At 37.4% G+C, this 20,009-nt stretch overlaps 1 protein-coding gene across 2 annotated transcripts in view; it reads left to right on the forward strand.

Annotated features, from left to right (window-relative positions):
* Window positions 1-20,009, forward strand: part of LOC107553193 (carbohydrate sulfotransferase 15-like) — a 34,091-nt gene that overhangs the window by 6,381 nt on the left and 7,701 nt on the right. Inside the window, exons 2-3 of one of the 2 annotated variants that reach the window (XM_016235340.1) lie at window positions 46-82; window positions 18,793-19,663. In XM_016235340.1, coding sequence (XP_016090826.1) covers window positions 19,223-19,663 — 441 coding nt within the window. In that variant the 5' untranslated portion in view covers window positions 46-82; window positions 18,793-19,222. The remainder of the gene's footprint in view (window positions 1-45; window positions 83-18,792; window positions 19,664-20,009) is intronic. The other variant, XM_016235330.1, reaches the window with a different exon arrangement.

Genomic DNA, 20,009 nt, shown 5'->3' on the forward strand with positions numbered 1-20,009 from the left:
TAGCGGCTCTCATCAGGATTTTCACACGCACAATGTTTCATTCAGATCGATGGGATGCTGCTGTGACAGAAGATTCGCTCAGGTAAGTTCAACGGCATTATTACCCTTACAAACATTTACCATGGTAACCACAGTTTACGCCAAAATAACCATAGTTGCAGTTATTGTTACTGTAAAAGCATAAATCAAAGGAGACCGGGGTCGGTTGGTACGATACTCATTCTTTGCTGAATATCTCTTGTGAAACAAACACAACGATATGTCCTTGCAAACAACATATACATTCATGTCACAAAATATTTCGGCTCTTAACTTTTGTTAATTAATGACCAAAGTTATGTTGTGCATTTATACCAACCCATTTCAGGTTGAAGGGTTGGTTGGTTAAGTGTTAAAATAGCCTACCATAGTTTTGTGAGGGAGGCAAACTAACAACACTCAACAGATATTTTAACAGTATGATTATTTTGATTAAAAAGCCTATGTAAATTCATGAGATATGATTCATCTGAACCATTTTCACAGTCTGTGAACAAGAAGAAAAAAAGACATTAGTCAATTTTAGTAGTCCATATGCCAATCTGCCAGACATCATTTATCACAGGCTTCTAAGCCTGAGATAAAAATGTAACTGATCTCCATAACTAACATTCATTTATTTTAAACATAATACACAAGTTTCACAATTTGAGTTGAATTACTGAAATAAATGAACTTTTCCACGACATTCTAATTTATTGAGATGCACCTGTATATAGCACTTACAGATTGTGTCAAATCAGCTTCACAGTAATAAACAGGAAAATAATAAATACTACCTGTATGTTGCAAAGTCCATTGAGTATGAAACATTTTCAGCTGTAAAATAGCTCTACAGAAGACTAGGGTAATTTTAGCATAATTGATGAAATAAATGAACTTTTCCACGACATTCTAATTTATTGAGATGCACCTGTATATAGCACTTACAGATTGTGTCAAATCAGCTTCACAGTAATAAACAGGAAAATAATAAATACTACCTGTATGTTGCAAAGTCCATTGAGTATGAAACAATTTCAGCTGTAAAATAGCTCTACAGAAGACTAGGGTAATTTTAGTATAATTGAAATACTTTTATATATATATATATTTATATTTTATTTTATTTCAGTTCAAGCCTATTTTATTTCAAGTTACTAAATTGTTTTATTGATTTAGTTTTAGTAAACTATAATAAGCCTGCAGAAGACAATATTGTCATTATTCAGCACAATTAAATTCAGTGTTCTGTTGATTCAGTTCATTCACTGGATTTTTTGAAGGTTATCAAATCTTCAATATTAATATTATTCTGTTTTAGTTTTATTAATATTATTAATATAAATTAATACTAATAAACTAAAATAGCTACATTTAAATATTTAAGTTAAAGAATGGTTGTTAAGTAGTAATTAAATAGTTATTAATATTTATTAATATTTTAGAAGTATTAATTCCATTTCAGTTCTGCTTTATTTTAATATTCTAAATACAAATAAAAAACTAAAACCTAAAATTAACCATTTTTAATGCTACAAGTTAATGCATATACATTTTTAAAAGTGATATTTTTTAAAATTTTGTAATAATTTTTAATGTATAGCATGAAACACTGATATTCATGTTGAGATTTGGTAGATTTGTGTTATTAAATTATTTGTGTTATTAAAGATTAACTGTACACTGTAATTTTAATATTCTAAATACAAATAAAAAACTAAAACCTAAAATTAACCATTTTTCATGCTACAAGTTAATGCATATACATTTTTAAATGTAATATTTTTTAAAATTTGGTAATAATTTTTAATGTATAGCATGAAACACTGATATTCATGTTGAGATTTGGTAGATTTGTGTTATTAAATTATTTGTGTTATTAAAGATTAACTGTACACTGTAAAAAAAATCAGAAAAACTGTAAACACATTTACAGAATAAACTGTAAATTTTATAATATAAAACTGTAATTTACAAACAAAAAAATTTGAATGTAATCTGGTAAATTCAACAACGCAGACTGCTACTAAAATCCGTTTTGTACCTTTAACATATACTGACAACCATCATAAAAGGTGGTAAATGTTACGGGGCGAACGAGACGTGAGACGTGTGGATCCATCTGCAAAGCTTTTATTTAAAGGCGTGGTCATAAAAACAGGCAAGTTTCTGACAATGGCAAACAGGTATATAGAGGGCAAGACAAAAGATTAATCCAAACCGGGCGTGAGTCAGTAGACAGCGAACGTTATCCAGAGGGCTTGACAAGAGGGGAAATCCAATAACACGAGCAATAGTCCAGGCGAGGTGCAAACACAGTCCGAAACAGCAGGCAAAGGGTTAATCCAAGATAAACAGGCAAAAATCAGGTAACACGGGAAAGCAGGCAAGGCAAAACTATGACAGGAACAGCAAAACAGAAGACTTCGCCACACAGCGATCCAGCAGCACTCATGCAATTATCCACTGAGCTATCTGCGCAGGCCACACAGCTCGCCATGCATCACCACCAACTAAATCGGCTTACCTCACTCACCGAGGAGTTAGTGAAAGCACTGCAAGGCCTTCAAATAACGCCAGCTGCGGCTGCAGCCGCTCCAGCCCCAGCGCCTAGTTACACCACGCCACCCCTAACATCACCAACATCACCAGTGAGCCCACGACTAGCTTTCCCAGAGAAATTCAATGGAGACCCTGAAAGATGCAAAGGGTTCTTGCTTCAGTGTTCGCTTTTTGTTAATCAACAGCCCTCACTTTACCCCACGGACTCTAGCCACATTGCCTTTGTGTGTTCATTGCTTACCGGGAGGGCGCTGGATTGGGCTACCGCTGTTTGGGGAATGGACGGCTCCTCATTTCCCACCTTCACAACATTTCTCCAACACTTTCGCGAAGTCTTCGAACATCCTGCGGAGGGGAAAAGTGCAGGTGACCAACTGTTTACTCAATAAAAGCTGCAAATGGATCCGGACTCTGCTGATGCTTCGCAACAGTAAAAGAGAAAGCCACATTAAAAAATCAAAGCTCATCACAAGTAGCTCTTCCACAAGCTGAAGAATATATAATAGTATATAATAATATACAGAAGGTGCCCAAAGTCATTCATGCAAACACAAAACACCATCATGGTAACACACATGACACTTAATTAATGCAATAAACATTGATTAAACAACAGAAGATGTAACATAAAACCCAAATGTACATAACTGATAACAAACTAAAATTAACATGATAATTTAAACAAAATACTTTCAAATGTGGAGTGTCAAGCAGGGAATTTAGGAAACATCAGTTTACAGTTTTTGACTGTAAATTATACAATTGATTTGTTCTTTGTACAATTAACAGCATTTTACTGTAAAATTACATGACATGTCTGTTTAGATCTTGTAAAGTTTTCCCCTGTATATAGTACGGGAACTTACTGGTAACCAATTAATATTTTTTTTCCCTGTAGCGTCTTTACAATATCTTACAGTTAAAATTACACTTGCTTTTTTTACATTGTAAGTGAGCGTTAGATGATGGCAATGGTAAACTAAATGCAAAAATATAGAAAGTTAACGTGATCATGAATTTACACATATTTACACACACACACACATATATACTGTATATATATATTTATATATATCCACACATTTGTTTTCAATTTTTAATTTTTTTACGGTAAAGCAAGCAAGTCGGTCAGAGAGTCTCTTCCTCTCTTAATAGACTGTTCTTCTCTAGAATAGGCTACAATGAGGACCAGACCTCTTTTTAATCAGAGATTTGGCTATGCAAGACTATGCAAACCACAAACAGGGAGACATTGGCCTTCCCAATGCCCCCTTCCCCCAATAAAGGGTATTTATAGCACCTGCTCTCTGCAGTGAATAGGTATTATCAACAGGCACAGAATTAGATCAGATTAAATCCTAATATGATTTTACTTGAGGCGTCAGGCCCCCTGAGACTCAGTTCTACACTCAGTCTTTCATGTCTATTTGGAGCAGAAACATAAACATTGTGCAGCAGTATCAATGGAGGGAGGACGGCCTCTGAGAGAGTTCACTTCTCCCCCTTCTCTCTTCTAGTCATCTGTTGGTCTGCTGCCCTCTTTAATGATGCATGGAACATTAGCCAGCCACTATCGCAAGACAGGACGAGGCCGATGGCATTCTCTGGTCAAAGAGGCTGCATTGTTTGGGCTCAGAATAGCATGGTCTACTGAGAAAGGGGAGAACAAAGTGTGCTGTCTGTCAAGTTTGTTTTCTAAAATTGTTACCACAATCGTAATTTGTGATTGCTGCAAATTACATTTTAATGTCTTTCATATTCAAGCACATTTCTGCCAAGCACAGAGCGACTGGAAAACAGATTATGTTAGAAGTCATTTACATACATACAGGTTTATCTAACTTATTTTTACATTTTTAATTACGTTACATTTCACTGTGAAAGATCTGATTCACTATTGTGTTCATTTAATGCAAGGGTTTTCCAGCTGGGGTTAAACTTTTTAATTATGGAAGCTTGTTTCTGCCATGCAGTAAAAAATATAAACATCTTATTGTGAGATATATATATAGTTAGAATTACAAGATAAAAACATGCAATTTTGAGAAAGAAAGTCAGAATTACGGCATGTTTATAACTCGCAATTCTGAAGAAAAGTTGGAATTGTGAGATATAAACATGCAATTACCTTTTTTATTTTTTTAGTCTATAGCAGAAACCAAGAAATGGAATTGTGAGATGTAAATTCAGATTTGTTGGGGCGGGGGATCAAGATTTATATCTCACAATTGTCTCATAATTTCTCAGAATTGTGATAAAAAAAGTCTGATTTGTCAGAAAGTTGAAATGATTTTTTTTCTTCCTGTAGTAGAAATGGGCTTCCATGGATAGATAGATAGATAGATAGATCTTCATGATAAATCAGCATTATTTATGTTTATTCCATTGACAACCATAGTTTGAAATACACACAAAAAACAATAATAATACAACAAAATCAAAACAAAATTGGCTATAGTTTTGTGAAATAAATTAATCAAATAATGGGTGCATATATATATATATATATATATATATATTTGTGAGTAAAAAATTCAGATAATATATTAATAGTGTCTTTTGAAAATTTTTTTTTTTAATTGGCAAATTATTTAAATAACAACATGTCTTTATAATATTAATGGGATCTCACACTGTACATGGAAATATATAGCTGCCTTTATATTTTAGCAAAGAAATCTCTTGCAAGGAAAACATTATATTTAGAGTTCCCTTTCAGTCGGTCACTTCGACATTGTGTCGAAGTTCCGTCACTAGGGGTCGAACTTGGGAGCCCAGACACCCCAGACATCATTGAGAAAAGGCCAATGAAATTGGCGAGCAAAATTTGCATAGCGGGCCATGCCCCAGACATCTGGGTATAAATAGGTCAGCGTGGCATTTGCTCAATCATTCTGTTCTTTGGTTCATTCACCTCTTAATCTCCTCGTCGTTGGATTTATGGCACTCTAGCAGTCCATCTCAAATACTTTCAGAGACAACAATACCCGAATCCTGAGATGGGCATGGCGCCGAGGCACACACCTCGCCCAACATCTCTTACTGTGGAGCCAGCAGAGATTCAGGTATGTGCGTGCCACACTCATCCCTGGCGACCTCAATCATGTAGCAGTCTCCCTCTCATGGCAGGTCATGCTTCGAGGCAAGTGGAGGCTTCCCCTCCAGCCGGTCCAGTTGTTTTGGAGTCAATAAGGTCAGGCACAGATAGATCTGTTGGCCTCATGAGAATCCACTCATTGCCCACTGTGGTTTCCCTAACCAAGGCCCCCTCAGCACGGACACACTGGCACACAGCTGGCCCAGGCCTACGTGAATATGCATTTCCTCCAGTGAGCCTTGTTGCACGGACGCAGTGCAAAGTCACGGAGGACATGGAACAACTCTTGTTTGTGCCACATTATTGGCCCAACAAGACTTGGTTCTCAGAGCTTGTGCTGTTGGTATCGGCTCCTCCCTGGGAGATACCCCTGACGAGGGACCTTCTCTCCCAGGGGAAGGGCACAACCTGGCACCTGCGTCCAGATCTCTGGAACCTCTGTGTTTTGTCCCTGGATGTGACCTGGAGGAACTCAGAGGTCTTTACCCGCAGTGGTGCATATCATTACGCAGGCTAGGGCCCCCTCTGCGAGGTGGCTATACAATCTGAAATGGCACATTTTCATGAATTGGTGTTCTTCCCATAGGAACCATCCTCGGAGATGTGTGATCGGTGGGGAGATCCAGATCAGTGGGGAAGCACGCTCTGGTTATCAGATTCCTAGGAGGCGCCCGGAGGTTGAATCCCCCAAGGCCGTGCCTCATCCCCTCTTGGGATCTCTCAGTGGTCCTTCAGGACTTTACAGAAAGATTCGTTTGAGTCCCTTTAGTCAGTTGGACTTCGTGCCCTCTCTATGAAGATGGCCTTCCTGACTGTGCTCACTTCTCTCTCCATTAACAAATCATGCCTAGAATTCAGGCTGACAGACTCTCACGTTGTCCTGAGACCCCGACCGGGATATGTGCCCAAGGTTACCACCACTCCTTTTAGAGAGGAGGTGGTAACCTTGCGAGCCATCCCCCCGCAGGAGGGAGACCCTGACCTGTCTCTGTTGTGGCCGGTGCAAGCCCTACGCATCTATTTGGAACACACACAGAGTTTCAGGCTGTCTGAACAGCTCTTTGTATGCTTTGGAGGTCAGCAGAAGGGGAATGCTGTCCTTAAACAAAGGATATCCCACTGGATTGTGGATGTGTTGCTGATTCGTCAGCGTTAGCAAATGAAGCCTCATTAGCGGACATTTGTAGAGCTGCAGGTTGGGCTACACTTAATGCATTTGCCAAATTCTCCATTCGGCAAATGGAACCAGTTTCATCCAGAGTTTTGAGCACTAGCTCATTACAACACTCAGGTGGTTGGTAGGGTGTAGAGCTTGCATTTAGTGCCTTCCCCTCTCTGAGGTGATAATGTGCACTTATTGAGTCCAGTTCAGTTCCTTCTTATGAACCCTGGACTACCCTTCCATCACTCAAGCACTCCCTTGTGTAGCTGAGTTTGGCGGAGGAACTCACTATAAGAATCCATTACGAGTATCCTGCGAGTGAACTCTCATAATGGATTAGTGTTCTGAATAGGATTCAGTGTTTCCCCTAGACAGACAGTCGATCTGCCACTTGTTTCTGCACTTGGTAGTTCTCCCCTTATGCGGAGACCACAACACAAAACCTTCCCTATGTAGTACTCCCTTTTATGATGCTTTTCCACTGCGTGGTACGACTCGGCTCGGTACGGCTCAGTACAGCACTGCACGGTTCGGCTCGGCTCGGCTCGGCATGGTTTGCGTTTCCACTGCAGTTCAGTACCGCTTTAGAGTGGGCGGGATTATTCACATGTCGTTATAGTTGCGCCGTCTCTACTACCACGACTCCTCAAAAAAAAAGTTTTATTTCCGTGTCGCCCCATCAAGCTCTCGCTGGATCCGCTCCTCTGCTATCAACGAGACATTTCCACTGCAGTTCAGTACCGCTTTAGAGTGGGCGGGATTATTCACATGTCGTTATAGTTGCGCCGTCTCTACTACCACGACTCCTCAAAAAAAAGTTTTATTTCCGTGTCGCCCCATCAAGCTCTCGCTGGATCCGCTCCTCTGCTATCAACGAGAGGAACGTCTGTACTTCCACAACAGACAACAAAACTTTTTGGTTGTTAAAAAAAGGAGTAGCGCCTTTGCGCTTCGGGCGTCCCGAGTTCAAGTTCAGACCTTTCCCGATCCCACCGTACCGAGCCGTACCGTGCCGTACCATGCAGTGGAAAAGCGCCATTAGTGAGTCCATAGGGTGTATCTCCACATGTTACCTCCCCTTTGGGTAGGATGTGGTCTCTGTAGGGATCTTTTCCCACTTGGGAAAATGAACGCTTCCCCACATTACAACCAGGAATTTTCAACTGCTATTTATTCTTGTTTTTATCAGAATGAGTGGAGGTGACCTCTGACTTATATGGTGGCTCTCCCTGATGTTGGAGAGTGAGATCATAAGTCTGGACATTGGAAGGTTACAAGGAGGTGAGTTGCATTTGGTCATGGCACACTGGGCTTGTCAACATCTGTGCCCCCACGGACTCGAAACGCAGTTTAGCAGCTGTGACGTTTAGTATAGGAACCCTTAGTGTTGGAACTTCGACACAATGTCGAAGTGACCGACTGAAAGGGAATGTCTCTGTTGCGTATGATAACCTCCGTTCCCTGATGGAGGGAATGGAGACGTTGTGTCCCATATGAAACAACTCTGAACTGCTTCTGAGTGGGTTGAGATGCTTCTCGACTCCTCAGAATAAAACGAGTGAGCAAATGCCATGCTGGCCTATTTATACCCGAATGTCCGGGGTGTGACCAGCTATACCAATTTTGCTTACCCATTTCATTGGCCTTTTCTCAATGATGTCAGAGGTGCCTGGACTCCTAAGTGCGACCTCTAGCATCTGAACTTCGACACAATGTCTCTGTTCCCTCCATCAGGGAACGAGGGGTACCATACGTAACTGAGACGTTCTTTGGCAAACAAAAGGTTTGAAAAAGAGTGAAGTTCTGACTAAACTACATATAAACTAAAATACAAAGAGATCAATAAAAACATAACAAAGAGAAGGAAAAAACAAGAATATATTGTGATAGGTAAAACCTTGTTTTTAAGGAAAAGGAAAGCTGCCTTCCATAACCTGCATTCGGGGGTGGAGAAACATAAAAGAAGAGGATGAGAGAGAGAAAAAATAAAGCAAATGAGAAAAAATTCTTAGAGTTATTTGTAGCTCACGTAGGTTCATTCACACAATGGATGCTCTATAATGAATCTCCCATCCCTCTGTTTTCAATTTGTATCTCAACTCTTTATATCTTAAGTCCCAGGTAGCAGATTTAATTAAGAATCCAGTCCAGGACATCATTTATTTATGAGATAAATTCAAGTGGCTGTTATCTGAAGGTATAGAATCGGCGTGACTTCACATTTTTATGCACAACTGCTTTGTTGACATTTGCTACACATTATCCTTGTGAATTGTGCATTGGGATGGTAACAAAGAATAGGCTATTGATTAACTGGCAAGAGGAACTTGGATCTATTGTTGTACTGTGTGCATATCTGGGACATACAGTAAAAGGTCTAGGAAGAGGTGTCCTGAGTTTCCCATCAAGCACACAATAGTGTTTCAACATTGCATTGTCAGGAAATACAACAGTTGAACACATGACCACAGAGCTGTTAATTATAGCGAAGTTAAAAACTTAAAAAATTAAAAAAATTAATAAATAAAATAAACAAATAAAAAAGTAAATTATTTTTTAATAATATAAAACTAAATAAAATAATAAATGATAATAGTTATTTAAAAAAAAATATATATATTTATTTTATTTAAAAAAATTTGATTTGATTATATTTGAATGAGAATGTGAAATATACCATTGTATCAGGTTGCAATCATCTTAATAAAGATGGTTCAAGCTCTTTCTTTCCTTCATAACCGAGAAGTGTTTATTCACATAGGCTGCCGAATGAAGCACCTGAGGGAACTTCTCTTCTCTCATCTCTGTTGTTTAATTACAGTTCTTTTCTTCTGTGCTACTGCTCTTTTCAGCGTAGATTACATAAACAGCTCTCCTCAGCTTCCTTGCTCTGGTGCTACACACGCTGCGCAGCATAACACAATAAAGCCTTCCATCAACACACTGACAGTCTGAAATCAACAGCAAACCACATGCCTCATGTTTCAAGAGCTGAGACACAAACATCTTCTTCAAGCTGCAAAACAAATCTGCCAAACTGAACATGAGCCTGTCATCATATATATGCATGCTGGAGTATCAGAGGAGGGAATAAAGGGGCATTGAGAAAGGCCTACTTCAGCAAGAGTTCCCATAACATCACCCATAAGCACATCTGTCTGCCAGATGGGTTCCAAATTACACAAGATGTCACTAATAATAACTGCCATATTATTTATGCCCTTGTATTTATCAGCTTAGGAAAACGCAAGTAGCATTTTAATGAGAAAAGTTCAGGCTTTACTGACCTGCTGCAATACTAAATACCAAGTGCACAGTGTTATAATTTAGTGTCACATGGCTTTGTAGCGACAAAAATAATAATTTAGCCATTGATTTAGTAAAGTTTTGCATGCACACTTAAAATTATCCACACAAAATAGGATATCTTGTCAGTTATTGTGGACTTTGATTGAAGATGTAATTTGGGGTCTGTCTCCATAAAAATGCTCAATAAAGGGGAGTGTCAATGCAAATAGATTATATTGCACCCGCAAAGTGATCTGTCAAGCCTGAAAGTAATTTCGGCTGGATTTTGACATCAAGATTTCAAAAGCTTGTGGCTTGAAAAGGCTTAAAGATAGAGATCTACTATAAATTAAAAAAATGTTGGGCATGACCGAAAGTTTATGTGGGGTGTAAATATACACGTCTAATTAGCATATTATGACGTCATTAGATGCGGCCATCTTGAATTTCATAATATTCAGGAAATAGTAGATATTGAATTGATGTTTGAACTTATTTGCATGCTTTTTTTTATCTTTTTATCCTCATTCCAAATGATCAGAAAAGAGGAAACCAACAATAAAATGGGAGAAAGTGCTAAATTATTACTATATTACTATACTATATAGTAGTAAAACGCATGTGAACAGTACCCTACTTTTTGATCAGTAATATTCAGGAAATAATTGATATTGAATAGATGTTTGAATGATCACTTGTTTGTGCTTCGTGAACACTCGCGCCTTGCACGGCGGCACCATTGCGCTGCAAAGATGTACTGGGAGAAGCGCGATTATTAGACGACCGATCATCATTTCCAAAAGGCAAATATTACCCTTCAGAGTCAGAATCGGCAAATAACATTTGCAACACATCCTCACGGTACAACTTTTTATTAGCCATTTGGCGATTTTCTCTCACAAATCTCACAATTTACTCGCACGCTATGAACTGAACTGCTTCTGCATCAATGACACGATAGCTCACTTGCTCTGCTATTTCCTCGAACGCTTTGAATAGGAACGTGACATAATTTTGGTCTAGAATCGAAGTACTACATGTCTGCCATCTAGTGGTAGGGAATACAAATGAGATATTACACCATATTAGGAACTACAGTCTATTTTATTAAGTATGACGGCTTGTCGCAATTTTGCGACTTTGGCGCTTAGAGGGTTAATACGACTGAACAGCAGGCATTAACCTGTTAGTGTTCCACTGTACCGCCCACAGTACACTGCATGTTTTAACTTTGTGTTAACTTCGTGACATACAACAACTAAAAAAAAACCTAAAAAAAAAAAATCTTAACATGTCTCATCTCTTTGAAGTTGTGATTCGAATGTTGCGAACCTTTTTAAGATACAATCAACACAGCAGGTATAATCAGTGTCTTTGTCAGACCGCCATTGTGCTTTCCAGATAATAGCTGAATGTTTTTTTTTTCCTTTTTCAGTGTGTTCAAAGTTCTATTACTCAATACCAGTAAGACTTACAGTGATTCTGAGGTTTATTCTGTTTAGGAACAAACCTTAGAGTGTCACCTTTCAAAAGAGACCAAAATCATGCATACTCCAAATGGTTCAAGAACAGCATGCAATTTACTTTGGGTATGCATTTATTAGACATTTTTGGCTAATTTTACAGGAATGCTAAGGGGTTAATCTGATTTGGGTTATACACTGGCTGCTGTCACAGAGATGTTGAGAGCAGAGAACACATAGGTGTATACTGCTTGATTGCAAATTCATTTCTTTTGAGATTCTGGTATGCAATTGTTTTATTAATAATTACATTCAGCAGAAAAAAATCATTGCTGAATGGAATGCATTATATTCAGCACACTATAACTATAAGAAAAAAGAAAACTACAATGTATGTCCTAATTTGTCTTTCCAGATTCCATACAGTACTTCCTATTGACCAATCAGCCTTGTTTAATCAAACTTCTCAAATGTTTTCTAGCACTACAGTGATAGATGGTGTGGTGCGCACAGAACCAGTTTTTGCTAACATTCTAGTGCATTGATAGGGATAGTTCACCCCAAAACAAAATACATATGAGGATATTTTGAATAATACTGTTTCAACTGTTTTTATCCATACAGTGGCTTCACTATATGGGCAAACAAAACAAAAAAATGTTGTGCTATGTTTGGAACAAGATAGGGCACACTGTCTCTGTCCTTAAGGGTGAACTTAATTTATATATCTTTTGTCTATTTTACCATTCTCTTCAGGGAGAGACATTTTCATATGCTGTCTAGTGTTGGGGAGGGAACTAGAGCGTCTGAGGTTTTTCATAGAGTGACTGTATTAATTGAACTGTCATTCTCAAGGCTTTTTCTAGGTTGTGTTTGTCAGACGTCACATCGCATCCTTGCACCCAGAGCCTTCAATCATAATGTCATTTGTTTTCTTTTCAATTTCATTTGCAGCACATTTAATCAGCACAGTCAGGACACAAGAAAATAGAAAAAAAACAATGCATTAATATTGAAGACATGCAACATATGATACATGTCCCAGACTTTAAATTATTATTTAGAAGGTTTTGCTATTCTCTAAAGGGCTTAAAGGGATAGTTCACCCAAAAATGAATTATTTTTGCAACTGTTCTGACAAAGTACTTCTACAAGCAAAATAAATAAATAAATTACAGGCAAACCAAATACTAAGATATTCATGTTAATTTTTCATACCAACTTTTTGCTCAGATTGTTATGCTAATTAAATTTATTAAATAAAAAAAGCAAAATAAAGGCATTTTGACCTCTGAATGTTGCTATGTACTGTAGTTGTCAAAATGTTTTGTTGAGCATTTTTGGATCTATGTTGGTATTTCAGCACAGCTTTAAAGCATTAACAATCATCGTGTGTAAACACATACAGCTAACCAAACAGCTAACTAAGCCTGTTTCTCCTTTCCTAATCAGAGTTTGGGAAAAAACTGATTAGGGAAAAGATTAATGAAAATGAGTGAGAGTAAAAAAAAAGAGATGTGATACTGTCCCAACACTTTGAATAGGTGACGTCAATGAATAAATAACCAAGTGCATTCAGCAAAGATTATTCAATTTGATGTAATAAGTGTAATATGAACAACTGACTGATGCCATTTCAGACTCGGCTTCACCGAGCTTCATTATCCATCTCCATTGGCTGCTGCATTCGTTCATTTCCTCTCACTTGTACTGACTGTGGAATAGATGTTATCCCTGCGTGTTTTCCCTCTATTGACACTGCACAAATGGAATGTGTACTTGTTAGTCTATATGTGTGTGTGTTTGAGCTTGTGTGTATTAGAGGAGAATTTAGATTAACTCGGAAAGAGACGATAGCGAGCGTTTTGCTTTCTGTGTCTTTTTTGAGCTGGAGAGCTGGATTGTAATTTCACAAACAGATTCACCCACATATAAAACCAAGAGTGCATATTTAGATCGACAGACAGACAGACAGAGAGACATATTCCTGTGTGTGTTTCTCTCTGTGGTATATTGTGGGCTCCAACTTACTGCTTTACCCCCCAAATCCTTTGCATTCCCTTCCATCCACCCAAATCCATTCCTGCATACTCTGATCCATTAGTCATGGCACTGGCTGGCACAGACAGAGCAGCCACTGTGCTCGGAGGCAGTGGTCCTGACAGCCCTGCCACCCTCTTTATATGACTCTGGAAATGGATGAGGGAGGTGGTATAGAGAGATGTATGTGAAAGATGGTCTGCAGCACTCTCATAAAGGAACAGCAAAGGATCCTGACATCAAACAGTTCTTCAAGTGTATATTTGCGTTTTTCATTGACCAACCTTACATAGCAGCAATGTCTCAGTCAGTGGTTTGAGTTTGGGGCGGGACTATTCATTTGTCTGACCAATGGAAGATGGGGGAGTAGGGGTAGACCAAAATCTTATATCACGATATGACTAATTTTATATCATGATAACAATATATACCACGATGTAGTTATTTTTTTAATAGTTTTTATGATATTAAAATCTTTGATACCATAGATTTTTCATAATGCTTATCACCAATGTCAATATCAAACTAGTACAAGCCTAAAAAGAGACAAAAAACAACAACCTCAAGCTCACTGAAGATAAATAAACAGTCAGTGATGAAATAAGTATAAGAAACTAATTGCAAGCAATAGGACAAAAAAATTACAATAAACAAGAAGCGCTACATACACTGTGTAAATTAATTAGTCTTCACTGTGTTAATTATATCTATCTATCAATCGATATATAGATAGATAGAGAGAGAGATAGATGGATAGATAGATAGATAGATAGATAGACAGACAGACAGATTTGGGCGGCGTTATGCAAATCTTCCCACATCGTGATGTAGACATGTGGGGGCATGTTAGAACGAGCCTTTTAGGTAGGCATGGTTGACTCTTTAACTTTTATAAAGAATATCTCTTTGGATTTGAGACTTTAGTCTTTGCAACTTTACATATCTTCTTTATGCACCAAGAGCTTGTAACACTTCAAAGAGAAAGGAAAAATTGAAATCGCATCATATAACCCCTTTAATATGGTTAATGAATACTCAAATTGAGAACTAAAGAAAAACATTTTTGCTAACTGAAATAAAAATAAAAACAGAACTGTAAAAATAGTAAAACAAAAGTACATACGTATGGCTTTAAAATGAAGAATTATATCTATCTATCTATCAATCAATATATATATATAGATAGAGAGATAGATAGATAGATAGATAGATAGATAGATAGATAGACAGACAGACAGATTTGGGCGGCGTTATGCAAATCTTCCCACATCGTGATGTAGACATGTGGGGGCATGTTAGAACGAGCCTTTTAGGTAGGCGTGGTTGACTCTTTAACTTTTATAAAGAATATCTCTTTGGATTTGAGACTTTAGTCTTTGCAACTTTACATATCTTCTTTATGCACCAAGAGCTTGTAACACTTCAAAGAGAAAGGAAAAATTGAAATCGCATCATATAACCCCTTTAATATGGTTAATGAATACTCAAATTGAGAACTAAAGAAAAACATTTTTGCTAACTGAAATAAAAATAAAAACAGAACTGTAAAAATAGTAAAACAAAAGTACATACGTATGGCTTTAAAATGAAGTCAAATGTAAATTTTTTTTAAAAATTTTAATAAACTCAAACTAGAACACTACAACTAAACTAAAAATAACAATGATATAGTGAAAACAAATTAAAATTGATCAAACTGAAAATTTGTTTTAAGTGATCATTGTCCATCCAATGAAAGTCAGTGGAATCCAATGCTGTTTGGACCCCATTTACTTGTATGGACAATATTGTTTGTGTTCTGCAATAGAAAGTACGTCATACAGGTTTGGAATGTCATGAGAGTGAGTAAATGACAGGATTTCCATTTTTGATTGAACTATGCCTTTAAATAGTCTAAACTTAAGTCATTATTTTTAAAATCATGTTTGGTGACACTGATTGCACAGAAATTACAAACTTAAACTGATTAGTGTGTAAATTATGACAAAATTTTCATCCCTTTAACCTGTAAGGAGTTTGTGCCAGCTTTGAATTAACAACATCAGGAGCATCAATAGGCAGGTCCTTTGTAGAGCTCCTCACGTGTCATTTTGATTGACAGGTATAATGATGGAGCTTCTTAGTAATGAATCATTGAGCTGTGGACTGCTGTGGCATTCCCGCAGTGAGTGCTCATTTCAACAACTAACACATCCGCTCGCTGTTCTGGACTCCTCCTCTACTTCAGTCAGATCTGTAATGAAAACACGCTCACAGATGCCTCACCTCCCCACACTTAGAGCTGGGTTTGTTATTCTGAAATATATTTAAAGTGACAGCACACGTCAGCCCAACTCCATGCTAAAGTCATCAGAAATTTAACGCTCATGCTTAAAATAGACACCAACGCTGACAGCAATGGAGGTCCTCATTGCTATGGTTTACCTCAAACTCTTATTTTCGACACAGATAGCGAGACCTCACTTATTGCTAATCAACTTGAGTCAGACGCACAGTCTGTCACTGGAATGTCATTTAAGGTCAGCGTACAAATACAAACACTCCCGGAGTCTATTTTCCATAGCAACACAGACCAATGACACCTGCCTTCATCTCCATGGGAACACACATGTCCTCCTTTGACTACCTTCCCTCTCTTTTTCTTTAATTAATCTCTCCCTATTTCTCTGTCCCTCACTCTCTCTCTGAGCGTTATACAAATCATTTATTTCCTTGCACAAATAGGAACCTCAGAATTTATGAGCCCCACATCTATTTATTAGTTCAGCATGGATTACTGTGGTCTGTGTGGTCTTCGGTAGAGTCACATTTCTGTTAATGATCTCCCTAAGGTAAATTTAACCACAATTAGGCAGTAAATAACAGCCCTGAACTGTTTGACAAAATGATGATGAAAGCCCTCCACCAGAGTATCCTACAGGCCCTTTAATTTGCCCAAATAAAAGGAAGCAAAACAAGACAAAACAAATGGATTTTTTTTAGGTTTTCAAAAGCCCTGCTATAGAATTTCCAACCCTGCACATTTAGCAATAACAATTTGTTAGGTGTACATTGAGAAGAAATGCTTTGTTGTTAATTTTTGTGTTTTGTTTCCCAACCTGACATTTGTAGGAAGAGATGGGTAGGAAGGGTCCTTGAGTTTAATATAAACACAATTAAAAGGAAGATAAAAAAATTAGAACATACTGGCCCTGAACATTCACGTTCATATATTTATCAAGAAGGAAGCCATTAGTTTTACCAAACACATCCAAACCAGAATGCCCACTGGATACAGAAAAATAATAAGATAAATTAACATGAATAATTAGCATGATATATTTTTTATTATTATTATTAGATCAATCAATTTGATATATTTGTGATATGTAAACCAATAATGAAGTTATCAATACAATTTATAAAATGCAATTATTTTCAATAATCGGAGACTTAATCGCAGTAAGATGTTTACATGACACAAGCAAACCTCTTTACATGCAGTTTTCATTATTCTGATTATTTACTAAATATTTTATCAATGTTTCATCCAATAATTAAGTGGCTTGCTATTGCTATGTTTACTTCCTCAGGTGAATGGAATTTCTGTCTATTTACCATAACGTTTAAAACACTTTTGTGGCTACGGAATCATTTGAGAAACCCTAGATGCACATGTAAAGAATCAATCCACTGAAGGCGAGCGTAGTGAGAACCCAAGTGCAGTTTATTTACAGAGTGATCCAAACAATAATCCAAGACACAGACTTGACTTGAACAGACATAGCATGAGCAGACTTGACACAAACAGACTAGACTCACCAACAGTGGGTTAAACACATTCAATACACGACCAAAGCACAATGAGAACATGAAGGCTACTTATAGCAGACAAGGAGGGTCACATGACATGAACAAACCAATGGGGAACAAGACACATGACTAAGACTACCAATCAGAACATGACACATACACAAGGCAGAGAGACATGAGGCAAGGGAAGCATGACACTAACATGGACCATAAAACAATTACAAAATAAAAGACATGGAAAACATGAACATGAAACAAAAAAAAACACCACATTACAGCACAATTGATTATTTTTTGAAAGAATGAAATTAATGCTTTATTCAGCAAGGATGCATTAAACTGACCAAAAGTGACGGTAAAAAAAAGTCAGTTTCAGATAAATCCTGTTCTTTTGAATTTTTTATTCATTAAATAATAATTTGAGAAAAACAAATATCAGTTTCCACAAAAATGTGTTTTTAACAAAAACTATACTTAGTTTTAAAATAAAAGTTTCTTGAGCACCAAATCATGTGACACTTATGACTGGAATAACGGCTGCTGAAAATTCAGCTCTGCGGTCACAAGAATAAATTACATTTTAAAATATGTACTAAAACAAAATAATAATATATATATATTTTAAATTGCAATAATATTTCACAATATTACATTTTTGACAATATGTTTGATCAAATAAATGCAGCTCTAGCAGCATAAGAGACTTCTTTCAAAAACATTAACAATTTTACCGACCCCAAACTTTTGAAATGTTTAAATAGTGTATACTTGTATGTCTAAAGAAAAATATACTTTTAAGACATCTAAACTTTTGCTTTTGACTTCCTTTGGCATGTTCAGGCCTTAATTATTCCCCCTAAAACCTCCCTATCCATTTCCACGTCAGTTGTTTTGATAATTGATCTTTGCTCTAATTTATCTTTTAATATTAAAGTTTTAATCTGGCAACATATGTATAAGAACCTATAATGTAAGAAAGACAAAGAGAGATTAGGGCAGAGAGAGAAAAAGAAGGAGTGGAGGTTGTCAAATAAAAAATTTATCTATTAGCTTGCAGCTAGTCTACTGTGTTCTTAATTAGGCATGTCCTGAGGCTATCATGTCTGAATGGATTACTCCCTAAATTCTCCAAAACACACACAACACACAAACACATATACATACCCCACACACCATATGTCACACAGTCTGTGGCCTGTGTGATCTTCCTGCCATCCTTTCTCTGATGCTTATCCAAACCCCATGACAGAGTTATTGGCATGTGTGAGAGACAGAAACTGAGCACTACACCATCCACTGCCTCCTAGACTCAAATCAATGAACCGTCTTTGAGTATTTACGGTTTATTGCTCTTTTTTGTCTTGCAGGAATAGACCTTTCTGTTATCTAAGCTGCTGTTGGGGCGTTTGTGACCTTGACAACCAGATCTGCACTGTGTTTGTGCTGGTGCGCTGTCAACCCCGCTGCCGCTGTGTCATTTGTGGCAGCTAAATTGAAGGAGTGCTCTAATAGTCTCCCACACGTCTTGCCCCTCACCACACGTGCGGGAAGCCCCGGGCGGCCAGCCCACTTATTCCACTGTCTGTCTTCCTGCTCACAAACATCCCATCATAAACAATGACCTGAAGCCACACGGCATCTGCTGCATGAAAGATGTTGATTTTATTGGCAAAAGACGGCTCTTTTGGGTTATGGTCCATTTCATGTGAGCAGTATGATGAAGACTACGTACTATAACTCACATCGATGGGATTCACTTCATATGTGAGGAAAACACAACTAACGTAACACACAAAAATGGACCACAGGCATGGGTTTCTCAATGGCCTGGATGAAAAACTGGAGTACTCCAAAAACAAGCCAGCATTTTTACACCCCAGCAGCAGGTGGACGAGTGTATTGACTGTCAACAACAACAGAGCACAACATCAAGCATGGGGCCTGTGGACACTCGGGTCTGTACGGAAAATCAAAATCTTAAGCTTCCTTTTCGGACTTATGGTCACCGTTCTCATCATGGCATCCTACATCTTGACGAGGGACCAGAAAGGGCTCTATTTAACGCCATCACCATATCACCTTACCATAGAGTCCCATCCGGCACAGCTGCCCCTTAATCTGTCCTTCGCTACAGACTACACAGTTGTAAGAGAGGTGGTGAGGAGCATTGTGGCCAAAGTGGATTTCAGTCACAGAAGAGTCCCTGACCTGAGAGAAGTGAGAGAAAAAGAGCCAAACGTATGTGGATTTGAATTATATTGCTAAAGATGCTAAATATATTTCGTTTTTTTACAATTATAAAATAATATAAATTAAAAAATGGCATATTTGATTGTTTCTGTGAATTTTAAGATTAAGATTATGTAGATTATAGTGTAGAATTACATTTCATTAGTCATTACATTAGTCGCTGTGTTTATTGTGTTTTACAGTATAGATTGATCAGAACTTCAATATTGGTGATAGTGCCATATACATTTTTTTTATATATATAAAAATGGATGGCTAAAATAATTGACATAAAGGATATGTCAGTAATTATACTCACCAGGGTTGTGCAAAATTCATAATTGAAGAATTTTCT

The sequence above is a fragment of the Sinocyclocheilus grahami genome, unplaced genomic scaffold, assembly GCF_001515645.1.
Source record: "Sinocyclocheilus grahami isolate Dianchi unplaced genomic scaffold, SAMN03320097.WGS_v1.1 scaffold18.1, whole genome shotgun sequence".
NCBI classification, from domain to species: domain Eukaryota; kingdom Metazoa; phylum Chordata; class Actinopteri; order Cypriniformes; family Cyprinidae; genus Sinocyclocheilus; species Sinocyclocheilus grahami.